This window comes from Caretta caretta, chromosome 3, assembly GCF_965140235.1.
Source record: "Caretta caretta isolate rCarCar2 chromosome 3, rCarCar1.hap1, whole genome shotgun sequence".
In the NCBI taxonomy this organism is placed as follows: Eukaryota; Metazoa; Chordata; order Testudines; family Cheloniidae; genus Caretta; species Caretta caretta.
The window spans coordinates 187,684,158-187,698,324 of NC_134208.1; the positions used below are offsets into that span (position 1 = coordinate 187,684,158).

General features: G+C 39.5%; 1 protein-coding gene across 10 annotated transcripts in view; it reads left to right on the forward strand.

The window, feature by feature from the left end:
• The window catches only part of CCDC85A (coiled-coil domain containing 85A), a 187,199-nt gene that overhangs the window by 1,772 nt on the left and 171,260 nt on the right, over positions 1 to 14,167 (forward strand). For all 10 annotated transcript variants that reach the window (XR_012667797.1, XR_007355629.2, XM_048842815.2 and 7 more), the window contains exon 2: positions 925 to 1,849. Coding sequence is in view for 8 of the 10 variants with exons in the window: in XM_048842815.2 (XP_048698772.1) it covers positions 925 to 1,849 (925 nt within the window). In the remaining 2 variants the exon portion in view is untranslated. The remainder of the gene's footprint in view (positions 1 to 924; positions 1,850 to 14,167) is intronic.

The following is a 14,167-nucleotide window of genomic DNA, read 5'->3' on the forward strand; positions in this document are numbered from 1 at the left end:
CTTTTATGTCCTCCCTAAAATGTGCAGAAACAGAAGTGGCAAACTGTGTGCAGGGTGTAGAACGAGTATATGGTGCAATGTACCTCAAAAACTTTTTTGTGGTGATGGGTACCTTTGATTCTTTGAATTCTTGCCCTCAAAACGTGTAGATTTCAGTAGGTTTAAATGTTCTCATTTCCAGTGCATGTGAAAGGATAAAATATACGATCATGTTGGATAGATTCAAAGATTGTTGTTTTTAAGATTGTCTGACTGTGGTGTTAAACTCTGCTGCTGTCTAAAGATTGTTTCTTAATTTATCAATACAGCTTCTCACCAGGCTTCTGGGAAGCTTTGATCATTTTCAGTGTGCAGCAGGTAGTATTTATGCTTTCCAGTCCTGGGACAGATTGTTGAAAACCTCTCTGATTTTGGGTTCACCGATACTATGCTTTAATTTCTTTAGTGAGAGCATGTCCTCTGATTAAACACTAATATTTTCCTAATTCCCTCCTTTAACTTTTTTAAAAAAGCCAATTGCAGCTGAAACTCTTCTCAAGCAAGATGTTTTAATAAAATCTATGAGTTGGGCATATCTTCAGAGGGTTTCCACTTTTTGACATGCTGTTTCTGTTTTAAGACCTGATCCAACCATTCTCAATGGAATATTTCCATTGACTTCAGGCCTCTAATTATTTATTCCTAATTGTTATCTCTTTATGATTAGAGATAACATAATTATCTCTATAATACACTTGTATTATTATTATTGTATTATCTCTATTATACAATTGTATAATTGTACATCTCTTTATGATTAGAGCAGGATGGGGAAGTTAGATGACATGTCTACAACAGCTCTGTTAATTGGCTTATGTACTGTTAACATTAGAATGAATGTTAATATTTAGACACTTCTCTCTAATTATTTTCTTTCTTTTAAAGGATATCAATCAGAAGTTGCAAGAAGATAACCAAGAACTGAGAGACCTTTGCTGTTTTCTGGACGATGATAGGCAGAAAGGCAAGAAGGTATCACGAGAGTGGCAGAGATTGGGCAGGTACAGTGCTGGGGTTATGCACAAAGAGGTTGCCTTATATTTACAGAAACTGAAAGAATTGGAAGTGAGACAAGAAGAAGTGGTTAAAGAAAACATGGAACTGAAAGAACTGTGTGTTTTGCTTGATGAAGAGAAAAGTGGTGGAGCAGGCAGCAGGAGTTCCATTGACAGCCAAATCAGCCTCTGCCAGCTAAATGCAACAAGTACTTACATACGAGATGTTGGTGATGGGAGCAGCACCTCTAGCACTGGAAGTACGGACAGTCCAGACCATCATAAACACCATCCAAATACTAGTCCTGAACATCTCCAAAAAAGTAGGGGCGAAGGAAGCCCTGAGCATCAAAAACATAGGAGTCTTAGCCCAGAGCATCTCCAAAAACCTAAGAGTTCTGGAAGTCCCGATCACCAGAAGCATCTAAAAGGACCAAGTCCAGAACATCATAAAAATGTTGGCAAAGGTAGTCCTGAACAGCAAAAGCACTCCAGTAGTAGTCCAGAAACTCTTCCAAAGCACATTTTAAGTAGTAGTCCTGAACATTTTCAAAAACATAGGCCTAGTAGTAGCCCAGAGCATCAAAAGCACAGCAGCAGCAGCCCTGAGCATCTTCAAAAACACACATTGAGTGGAAGCACAGAACATCTCCAGAAAGTGAGGGGGACAAGCCCTGAGCATCTCAAACAACATTATGGAGGGAGTCCGGAGCATCTCAAACATCTCAGTGGGGGCAGCAGAGAAGGTACCCTAAGGAGACAAGTAGCAGATGATATGTCACCTCATCACAGGAGTGTATACAATGGAATGAATGGTGGGTCAATATATTTACTGAAAGCACATTTACAAAGACTACTGAAGTAGATGTAAAATTATACCAGCCACTTTTGAAAAGAACAATTACATGTAATGGTAAAGCCAATAAGAGCTAGATATTATTATTATTGTTATTATTATTTCATTATTAAGTGAGGCAGACATAATGTAGCCATTCAGACATCCATTGGCAGTTAGACTTAATAGATAAGTAAGGGATAATGAAATCATGTCACTTAAGTGTGTAAATGTCATGTCTGTGACAGATTAACAATTCTAGGCCCTGATCCTACAATGATAGTTATATAGACAGACCCTTATACCTATGTGGAATTACACTGAAGTCAGCTATTAGATAATAATAACTTCTGGTTAGGTCTGATGCTGGCTGGATATGAACCACCTACTTAAAGTTGAAAGCTTCTCCATCTGAGTGCCAGTTTCCTGAGCCACCCTGTCTTCTAGTTAAAAGATGAATCAGATAGCTGCCTGAAGGCCGTTACTTGGCCTTAGGCCCCTACAGTGTCCCAAACCCTATAGTTGGTATATATTTATTAATGAATTGAAAATAAAATGAACAAGATTAGGGAGAATTTTAAGTATTTTTTTTTTTCTGCTCTTTAGTGTTCCGATTCAGGAAGTTAGCAATGGGAGTACTCATGTGCTTGTCTTCAAGCACATGCTTAAGTATTTTCCTGAATTGAGGCCTTGGTATTTTGGCAGGAGAGAAACATTAGGGAAGCATCCTATAGAAATGAATAGACAATACCTTTTAAAATCAACCTATAGAACTCAATAAAATTGCCTACTTCTGTTGTAGAATATTTATAGAATGGATGAAAAACCCACCTATAAATTCTGTAGATTTTTACAGTAATTTCCATAGAGTCTGCCTTGATTTAATTCCTTTTACATTCTATATAAGGTTTCCATAAGGGAGCACCTGAGTCTTAGTTATGCAGTTATAAAACCTATTCCTCACCTCTTCTCACTCTGATTTGGAGTAGGGCATCCTACAACTCTGCCAACAATGGAAATTTTACCTGAGTAAGAGGCTGAGGATAGGCTTTATAGGCTCCAGCTCTGCAAGGCCAGATCCCTGCACCTGCATGGAGCCCATTGACTAAAATGGAACTCTGCACTGGCATAAAGGTCTTCCTGTGTGGATCTGCTTTTAGGATCAAGGCCATAATGAATTACATGCCTGGGTTGCAATCTTCATCAGCTTGTGACATTGCTCCCTCAAGTCAATCCATTTATAAATAATGCATGACTTACAAGAGGGTTTTGTTATGAGATGATCTACTCCTAAGGCCTGTTGACTGGCTTATTCCTAGTGAAGTGTGGATTCACAACACCACCAAACCCTGAGGGATAGTTAAAATATGGAGATTTCTAATTGATTTTTAAAACAATTAATTAAAGTGAATATTTGAAAAATGAGAATGTAGATTTAAAGATACAGACATTTTAAAAATGTTTTATGCTTTATTAAAGTATATTTCCTTTTTCATTTAGTTTATTTCATTTAAAATGAAAGAAAAACATTGAACCTCTTAATATCTTACTGTAGTGATACATTTTCAAAGGGCCTCCTTATTTGCAACCACGTTGTTCATGAATCTATCCACTTTGATATCTTAAATCATCTCTTAGCACACACAAATATATATTTGTATGCTTGCAGACATAGATGCAGGTTGTGCGTGCAAATGGGCCCGCTAACTAATATTCTACGTACAAATAATGAGATCCCTTGAAAATTTGGACATGTTATTTCCAATGAAACTAGAGAAGTTGCAGGTTTCAACCTGAAGTGATTGGCATTTCTTGAGTAAAGTATTCCAGCTTTACACAATTTGGGCTGAAGTCATAATGAGCTGAAGGGAGGAGCCAGGAATTTGGGAGACTCTTTATTAGCTATTGAGCTGGATCAGACTTTACGGCCACTCAAAATGCTCCTTTAATCCTGCCCATTATGTAATCATGTTAGTGGAGGCCTTTGGGTGCTCAAGGGCCTTCACTGTACTTTTCCTTTGTTTTTGTATAATATGACTTAAGCGTGAGTTCTGGGCCCAGTGAAATCAATGGCAAACCTCCTAATGATTTCAGTAGTGTAGGATTAAACCCTCTAAGTTAAAATTTAGGTAACTTTTCTGCTTCCGAACTATACTGTAACTGTTTTGTCAATTACGCTAAAAAATTTGCAAGATAGACATTGGTAATAAAGAACTGCATTTTCATAAGTGGCCTGAAAATCTGTTTTTCCGCTATTCTACACATACTGGTACATGTGCAAAAAGCCTGCACATTTTTCTCCCTGTGTTCTTCCCTCCTCCACCAGAAAAAATGTGGGGGAGGGATAGTTCAGTGGTTTGCACAGTGGCCTGCAAAATCCGGGGTTGTGTGTTCAATCCTTGAGGGGGCCATTTAGGGATCTAGGACAAAAATTGGGGATTGGTCCTGCTTTGAGCAGGAGGTTGGACTAGATGACCTCCTGAGGTCCCTTCCGACCCTGATATTCTATGATTTGAGTAGAGAATTGTGAATTAGATTACCCAGAATTTGAGTGCAAACTCAGGTTTTACATGTGCAAAGATGATGCAGTTTACAAGCATGAATGTAGAGGGCCCTTGTGAAAACATAAAACATAGTGTAATAGAATAAAAATAATGCTATAACCATTGCATTTAAAAAAAATCAAACTTTTTATAGGTACTTGGGATCCTGTGTGGGTTAGATAAAAATCTAGATAAATTTCCACCTCAGTATATATTCAGCTACTACAAGACAGCATGTGTTTGATCAAATATCAATGTATAGTGTTCATTTTATGATGTACTGCAGGGGTAGGCAACCTATGGCACGTGTGCCAAAGGCAGCACGCAAGCTGATTTTCAGGGGCACTCACGCTTCCCGGGTCCTGGCCACCGGTCCGGGAGGCTCTGCATTTTGATTTAATTTTAAATGAAGCTTCTTAAACATTTTAAAAACCTTATTTACTTTACATACAACAGTAGTTTAATTATATATTATAGACTTATAGAAAGAGACCTTCTAAAAAATGTTAAAATGTATTACTGGCACGCGAAACCTTGAATTAGAGTGAATAAATGAAGACTCGGCACACCACTTCTGAAAGGTTGCCGTCCCCTGATGTACTGGCAATTTCATTGCGATATTATTTGTGGCTGTCATTTGTTTGACCAACAGGAATGAAATGTTCATGTTAGCGTATGATGAATAGAAAGGTTTAAAATTGTTTCAATTTATAGTATGTGTTAAATATGTAATCAGAATATTATCTTATTCATCAAAGGCCTGATCCAAACTTCTTTGAAGTCAATGGAAAGATACCCATTGACTGCAGCGGGCTTTGGGCTGGGCTGAAGGGGTGTAGCTCTGCCTTATACCAAACCATCCTGTGAGGTGCCATGGTCTCTCAGTTCTTACTGACTTCATAGAATCATAGAATATCAGGGTTGGAAGGGACCTCAGGAGGTCATCTAGTCCAACCCCCTGCTCACAGCAGGACCAATCCCCAATTAAATCATCCCAGCCAGGGCTTTGTCAAGCCTGACCTTAAAAATTTCTAAGGAAGGAGATCCTACCACCTCCCTAGGTAACGCATTCCGGTGTTTCACCACCCTCCTAGTGAAAAAGCTTTTCCTAATATCCAACCTAAACCTCCCCCACTGCAACTTGAGACCATTACTCCTTGTCCTGTCCTCTTCTACCCCTGAGAATAGTCTAGAACCATCCTCTCTGGAACCACCTCTCAGGTAGTTGAAAGCAGCTATCAAATCCCCCCTCATTCTTCTCTTCCACAGACTAAACAATCCCAGTTCCCTCAGCCTCTCCTCATAAGTCATGTGTTCCAGACCCGTTATCATTTTTGTTGCCCTTCGCTGGACTCTTTCCAATTTCTCCACATCCTTCTTGTAGTGTGGGGCCCAAAACTGGACACAGTACTCCAGATGAGGCCTCACCAATGTCGAATAGAGGGGAACGATCACGTCCCTCGATCTGCTCGCTATGCCCCTACTTATACATCCCAAAATGCCATTGGCCTTCTTGGCAACAAGGGCACACTGCTGACTCATATCCAGCTTCTCATTCACTGTCACCCCTAGGTCCTTTTCTGCAGAACTGCTGCCTAGCCATTCGGTCCCTAGTCTGTAGCGGCGCATTGGGTTCTTCCGTCCTAAGTGCAGGACCCTGCACTTATCCTTATTGAACCTCATCAGATTTCTTTTGGCCCAATCCTCCAATTTGTCTAGGTCCCTCTGTATCCTATCCCTGCCCTCCAGCGTATCTACCACTCCTCCCAGTTTAGTATTATCCGCAGATTTGCTGAGAGTGCAATCCACACCATCCTCCAGATCATTTATGAAGATATTGAACAAAACCGGCCCCAGGACCAACCCCTGGGGCACTCCACTTGACACCGGCTGCCAACTAGACATGGAGCCATTGATCACTACCCGTTGAGCCCCACAATCTAGCCAACTTTCTACCCACCTTATAATGCATTCATCCAGCCCATACTTCTTTAACTTGCTGACAAGAATACTGTGGGAGACCAAAGCTTTGCTAAAGTCAAGAAACAATACATCCACTGCTTTCCGTTCATCCACAGAACCAGTAATCTCATCATAGAAGGCGATTTGATTAGTCAGGCATGACCTTTCCGTCATGAATCCATGCTGACTGTTCCTGATCACTTTCCTCTCAGAATTCAAGAAAGCTTTGTCAAAAGGTTTGCTAAAGTCAAGAAACAATACATCCACTGCTTTCCCTTCATCCACAGAACCAGTAATCTCATCATAGAAGGCGATTAGATTAGTCAGGCATGACCTCTCCGTCGTGAATCCATGCTGACTGTTCCTGATCACTTTCCTCTCATGTAAGTGCTTCAGGATTGATTCCTTGAGGACCTGCTCCATGATTTTTCCGGGGACTGAGGTGAGGCTGACTGGCCTGTAGTTCCCAGGATCCTCCTTCTTCCCTTTTAAAAAGATTGGTACTACATTAGCCTTTTCCCAGTCATCTGGGACTTCCCCCGTTCGCCATGAGTTTTCAAAGGTAATGGCCAATGGCTCTGCAATCACAGCCGCCAATGCCTTTAGCACTCTCGGAAGCAACTTGTCCGGCCCCATGGACTTGTGCATGTCCAGCTTTTTTAAATAGTCCCTAAGCACCTCTTTCTCCACAGAGGGCTGGCCATCTACTCCCCATGTCAGCGGGGTGAGGGTAGTTAGTGCTTTGCAAGATTGAGCCCTATGTAGGGCTAGAAGTTGTGTGTGTGTGTGTGTATGAGAGAGAGAGAGAGAAAAATTTGGTATGTATATTACTCTAATAAGATAGTGCATTAACATTTTGTGGAATTTTTCTGCAGTGGGGACATGAACATCATTATTTCTGTAAAATCACAAAAGAGAAAAATCCTAACACACGCACAAATGTTTGTTCCTTATTACAGTTGTGTTGCTTGCTTTGGATGTTGTTAATCTTTCACATTTGTACTACAAGTTTTGTCTAAGACTTCTAACTTGGCAGTTTCAAATAACGTGGGCCTGAAGCAGCATAGCAGACTATGGTCATGTCACTCTTATGTGACAGTTAGAGCCTGAACACAAAATGAGTTGGTTTTTTGGTGGATACAAATCAATTTCCAATTTATAAATTGTGAAAAAATAGAAAATGCTTAGAATTTGAGGTGCTCCTTTTTTTGCTGAACATTATTTTGAAAAAAAAAATCCTATTATGCAGACTTGAAATGGACTAATTGCTCTTGGTATTTGGAAAGCACTTTTGTAAACAATCAAGACATTTCTAGTAAAATGGAAGCTCCTATAAAGGTACTTTTCTTGCTGTCCAAAATTCTTCCGTCATTAATACTTGCATCACTTCAGTATAGTTAGTAGCACAGTTATGATGACAGAATTTTGCCCTACTATATGTGTTATAATAAATACAAAAGGTATAAAAATAGCTTAAGCATTTGGTTGAAACTGACAGACTGTGGAGTTAAGGCTGTTTTAGTAGGCTATTATAGGTGTATCTTAATTGTATGATATTAAGTAAATATGCTGCAGTGTGTGGAATGATATGTGTTGTAATACTTAAGTCCTAGTTTTCTCTCAGATGCATGCCTAGGGCTCCCACTGAAGTTAATGGGAGCTGCTTGCACCTGAGAGTAGTATTTGTAGGCACAATTGGGTAAGTAAAGGATGTTAGGTGTCAGCTTTAAGTTTAAATTTCTGTTTCCCCCCTCTTTATGCCAAAAGTATGATTGCATTTTGATATGTTTTTATGTATTAATTTTCAAATTCTAATGATAATATTGTAAAAGTTTTAAAAAGTAGAAGATAGGAAAATGTTCTATACATTCCACTGAAATGGGTTCCCTCATCTGCTCAAAAGTTTTGTGTGCTTAAATGTTCTGCTGAATCGAGGTCAGAGAGTGGAAATTGGTCCAGTGTTTGTAACTGAAAACATATATTTCATCTTAAGGATGTTAACCGAATACAACTTATGTTGTAACAGTTAATAATATTTTACGGTGATCACTCTTAAAGTGTTCTGCTTAATGAGCACAGAACTATTTGGGGATAAGAAGACTGCAGAAATTATAGGACAAAATGCAATGGTAAAATAATTTTTATAGTGAACATTTATGGAATCTAGAAATAAGGTATGACAATCTTTAACTCTGACATAAGTATAGGTATTGTATATGTACCTCTATATAAAAATTAATATGCTTTGAGGGCTAGTGTTTTGAGTTGTTTTTTATTCTAAATTTACTGTAAATCTCCAATTTTCTGAATCTGTTTTAGTCTGGAATTTGATTTTTGTGTCAAAGGAAAATATCAGAGGCTTTTAGAGATGCCTCTTGCTTCTTGTTGAGGTTATTAATGAGCTAAAGTAAAAGTGCTGACTAGCACTAACTGGTACATACTGCTGGAGGTATGGGAACTCATGTACAGAACAAGTGCAGCAGTATTTCTCTCAAGCAAAAATATTTGTAGGTTAAATGGACACACATCTTAAACTATGAACAATTACTGTTATAAATGTGTTGCTTTTTAAGGAAAGACAGTGCATAGCAGAACATACTCTTTGTATGTGAATGAGCACAGAAGAAATTGCTCTATGTCTTCAGGGAGAAAAGGTTGAATGGCAATACTGCACTGATTTCATTGTTGTCTGCTGGGTAGTATGCAATGGCCAAAGAACAAAGCAATGACATATGTTCTTGTGCAGGTTTATTTAAGGTAAAGTAACCCCCTTTAAAAAGTCAAAGTTTTATCAAAGAGTCAGCACACAGTGGTATTTAAGATGCAACAATTATTTTCCTATACGGAGAACAGATAATCATTTTGGTCTCTCAAATACGATGGTGTGGTAATTTGTTGGTAAATGTAGCCTTTTTAATGGAAACCACTGTACTCCTGTCAATAGGTGTCTAATCTAGGTGGGTAACCCTTACTCTTGCGAATAGTTTTGTTGACATCAGTGGGACTATTTGGATGGTTCACATGAGTAAGAGTTTCAGGATCAATCCAGTTTGACAGAACGTCTACTTGTAGATCTCCCATTGATTGCAGTGGAAGTGTGCTCATTGAAGTGATACAAGATTGAGACATACTTGTCCCAAAGCCCATTGATGTCCGTGGGAGTCTTTCCACTGGACTCCAGTATATGGGTATCTACATGAGTAGAATATGCTGAATTTGTTATAACAACAAAAGCATTTTTGTGAGCAAGTGTGGTTAATGCTGGAGGTGCAGTTTGTAATATGAAGTTTGAAGCTTTTGGTTAGCTTCATGTTACTGGAAAATTTGTGTCTGAACTCTTTGGAGAGAATTGTAAGTACTGCCTTACATATTGTTAACCACACTGGGAATATTTTATTTATACTTTAAATATTTTAGTATTTGGTGAATCCTCTTTCCAAAAATGACTCCAAATCTTAATAGGTGCACTAATGTCGGTTTATAAAGCAGCCTAATCTAGTTTAAACAGTTGTCTGTATGTACTGGCATATCACCACTCTGATTACTAAAAGTTTAACTAAAGATTGAACTGGGAATCATACAATAGCTGATACAACAATGCACATAAAAGTGGGAATTACTACAAATGATTGCATTTAACAGCCCTCCACCCTTACACCAGTATAGGTAAGAGCAGACGACAATGAAACATGCTCATTGTATGAATGCGCAATGTTCAGGCTGTATGCCTGTATTTCTGAAATGCCAGTAACCTTTTCTGAAAGGGTTCAGCTAAAAGTTCAGCACTATGCAAGAGACACAAAATAAAGTGTGTAAACTTTTAAGACTGGCTTTACTGTAAGCTAATGAGAAATACCCATTTTACGCCAACATTGGCCAAATTTCAAAGTTTATTGTTTAAGTTGGATAGTCATGCAAAGACAAATTTTGGTGAGATTTTCATAAGCGCTCATTGGCGACCTAACTCTGCTCCTATTGAAATCAATATCAGTTTCATCATTGGCTTCAGTGGAAGCAGAGTTAGGCCTACAGACTGCTGTTCTAAGGAGATGTGGCCATGCGACCAAGGTATTTTGGTGCAGCCAGCAATAATTCCTGTGTTGGGCCTTTGGAATAGCCCATGTCTGAATGGGTGAAGTACACTTTCTTCATGCATACTGTGGTCTTATTTGTTAGGCTAGTATGGAAGAGGGCCCAGACCTCTCCCTTGGCCCTTCTTGTTTTCTTCAGGAGTATAGCAGTGGCGACACTACACTTTCCTTGTGTTCAGGGAATGTAAGGGATTGGATTTTGGCTGGTTCCTATGGGACATAAAGGATGGGAGAAAGCTTATTCCACCTGTCTCTGTGCACCTTTGCACACCCATACAGGGCCAGTGAAGTCTGGATTGACCTACATCAAGCCTGTTTGCCATCAGTTTTCGCATCTCCATTTTGTATGTATGATAGTTGTGCTCATGACTGGTGGCAGAAATCTCACCAATTTAGTTTTTTTGTGATTTAAATAAACAGTAACCCTTTTAATTTGAGCATCGGATCTAGGGAATTGTTCTGTAAGTGCTGTAATGATTCCTGTCTTATCAGTCTTGGGAATAAGAGAACAGTGTTCTCTGCAGTGCTACAGTATATCTTAACCACACCTTTTAAGATCATGTAAAAATTTAATCTTGAGATTTATATTAAGGTTTATTAATGTTATACACCCCCCTCTCTCTCTGCTTCTGTTTTTCTGTCTGTCAAGGTTCCTTCCCCACTCTGAACTCTAGGGTACAGATGTGGGGACCTGCATGAAAACCTCCTAAGCTTACTTTTACCAGCTTAGGCTAAAACTTCCCCAAGGTACAAATGAATTTTACCCTTTGCCCTTGGATTTCCACTGCCACCACCAAACTTTATCTGGGTTCCTGAAAAAATGGAGTTTGGACACATCTTTCCGCCCAAAATCCTCCCAACCCTTGCACCCCACTTCCTGGGGAAGGTTTGGTAAAAATCCTCACCAATTTGCATAGGTGACCACAGACCCAAACCCTTGGATCTTAGAACAATGAAAAAGCATTCAGTTTTCTTACAAGAAGACTTTTAATAGAAGTAAAAAGAAATCACCTCTGTAAAATCAGGATGGTAGATACCTTACAGGATAATTAGATTCAAATATAGAGAATCCCTCTAGGCAAAACCTTAAGTTACAAAAAAGAAACACAGACAGGAATATTCATTCTGTTCAGCACAGCTATTTTCTCAGCCATTTAAAGAAATCATAATCTAACACATACCTAGGTAGCTTACTTACTAAGTTCTAAGACTCCATTCCTGTTCGTCCGGCAAAAGCATCACACAGACAGACACAGATCCTTTGTTTTTCTCCCTCCTCCCAGCTTTTGAAAGTATCTTGTCTCCTCATTGGTCATTTTGGTCAGGTGCCAGCGAGGTTACCTTTAGCTTCTTAACCCTTTACAGGTGAAAGGATTTTTCCTCTGGCCAGGAGGGATTTTAAAGGGGTTTACCCTTCCCTTTATATTTTATGACACTGTCTCTTCCCTGTATGTTTAAAAAGTGACTAGTATGCTTGGGTGCATTAATAAAGAAGGAATATGGTAAAAACATAATATAAATAAATGATATGAAGCAATGGCATGTGCTCACATGGAATATTGTGCTTAATTTTGGTTCCCATACCTTGAGGAGGGTACAGCAGAGATAGGAACAGGGGCAGGACAACAAAGATGGTTGGGGGGGGGGAGGGAGAGTAGAACTTACATAGGAGGAGAGACTGCAAAAAGCTAGGATTAATTCGCTTTGTAAGGAAAAGAGTTGAGGGGACTTACCAATATTGAGGTAGATAAAATTACAAAGCGTATAGGAAAAGATTTTCAAAAGGCACAAATTGGAGTTAGGTGTCCAATCTTCATGGACTTCTAATTGGTGGTAGGGGTTTAACTGCCCTTTATGTCTTTGTAAATCTTTCCCCGAGGGAAAACAAACACTCCTCCTGTTGTGAACTGCCCCACACTCTGAGGTGCCAGGTCACTCAGTGAAGTGAATGGCAGGAGAACATAAACCACATAAAATGAACCTTCCATTAAAGCAAATGCTACTTCATGCAGAGTGTAATCAGCCTCACCACAGGAATTCACAGAGTGTAATACCTTATCTGGGTTTAAAAGGAGCCGGGTGACCAACCATTATACATGTTGTTATGCATGTTAAAATAGGGGTAGTTACACTTTGTGATTCAGGGCATCATGATGCTGATTGTCTCAGGCATTGGGAAAGAAATCTGCTCTTCCTCCATGTACAGCACTGTACAACTGGCCAGGGGTCTGATCCACTCCCATTGAACGCAATGGAAGTTCTTGGGAATTGGTTTGGCACGCAGGTGTCAGATGGATTTGTTGAAATTTCTCTGAAAACACAGACATGAGACCAATACCAGAGGCAAGATAACTCAGCTTGTTAGCCCAGTTGTCTGACTGGTGTGACAAATCCTATATCCTAGAAATCTTATTATCTAAACCCTGTTTGGTCCCATGCATACTGCATTCTTCGAGAGATCCACGGTCTACGCTGTATGTGATGGGAAAATGCCACCTAAGCAATATTTACAAACAGTCTTAGGGCTCCACCAGTTTAACAGGAGAGTTTAGCAGTAGGGGAACTAAAAAAACATGTGCTTGTGTATCTGGAGAGTGGAGTTTAGCAAATGTTAAACCTAGTATATCTCATGAGTAAAAGGCCAGTAACATCTGCTAGAGCCCAAGGTGTCCATGAGAATTCCTAGGTCCTGAGGACATTAATATTTGAAACTCCTTTAACCTCCACTCTTCCTCTTCTTTTCCTTCTGCTTCTCTCCCATCCTTTTCTGCTTTCATATGTGTCCCTGTCAGACCTCCTTCCTCACTCCTTCTCACCCGTTGCTGTGCTGAATAAGAGTTAAAAAATATTTTGGGCTCCTGGTATCCATCTGCTTTTTCTTGATGGGCTGCTTCAACAGTAGTCCTGTCCTGTAGCAATACAGCCACTCTGGTCTCTGCTCTGCATGTGCTTTGTTCTTCACTGTGAACTATTACTGTATCCAGCAACTGCTGTAAAGGTCCAATGGCACCAAAGTGGAATCACTGACTGTTAGAATGAGTGGTAATCACATCAAGGAAACAGGAGATAACTACTGCAGGCAAGTTATCTGGCACTTTTAAAAAGTATGTATTATTTGAATTAACTTTCATGACCAGTGGACCCTCTGAGTCATTGTCACTTTCCCCAGGTGGGTATGGCTAGAGCTAGGCATTTTGCAATTATACAGAGGTATCTGCACAGTTCTATCAATTCCAGACCAGCAAGTGCCCTGATGTTCCCAGTATTTGACTTTTGCAGAACAGAATCTAACAGCTGTGCCAGATTGTCTGGGTCATTTGAGATGTGTGACTATCCAACTCATTTCAAGTATATATTAGAACTTAAATGAGGTTTGAAGACAGACTTCCAGAGGTGAAAAGCTAGCATATTAAATCACTGTGCCATGTTTAGTAGCACCTGTATACTTAGGCAATCCAATTCTCACTCAAATCCACTGACTTTACTGGGATGACACTTGGGATGCATTTGAGCTATAGTTTCTTAATTGATTTTTATGTTATATTTTGATTATATTAGTGACTAGGAGGTTGTTTCAGCACCCATTTAAGTCAATGGAAAGGATAATTGATTTCAGTGGGAACTATCAGGAGCGTGGAGGATCTCAGAATGTTTGTCTACTTGAAGTATGTGTTGTAGCAACAAGGGAAGGTACTAACAGAC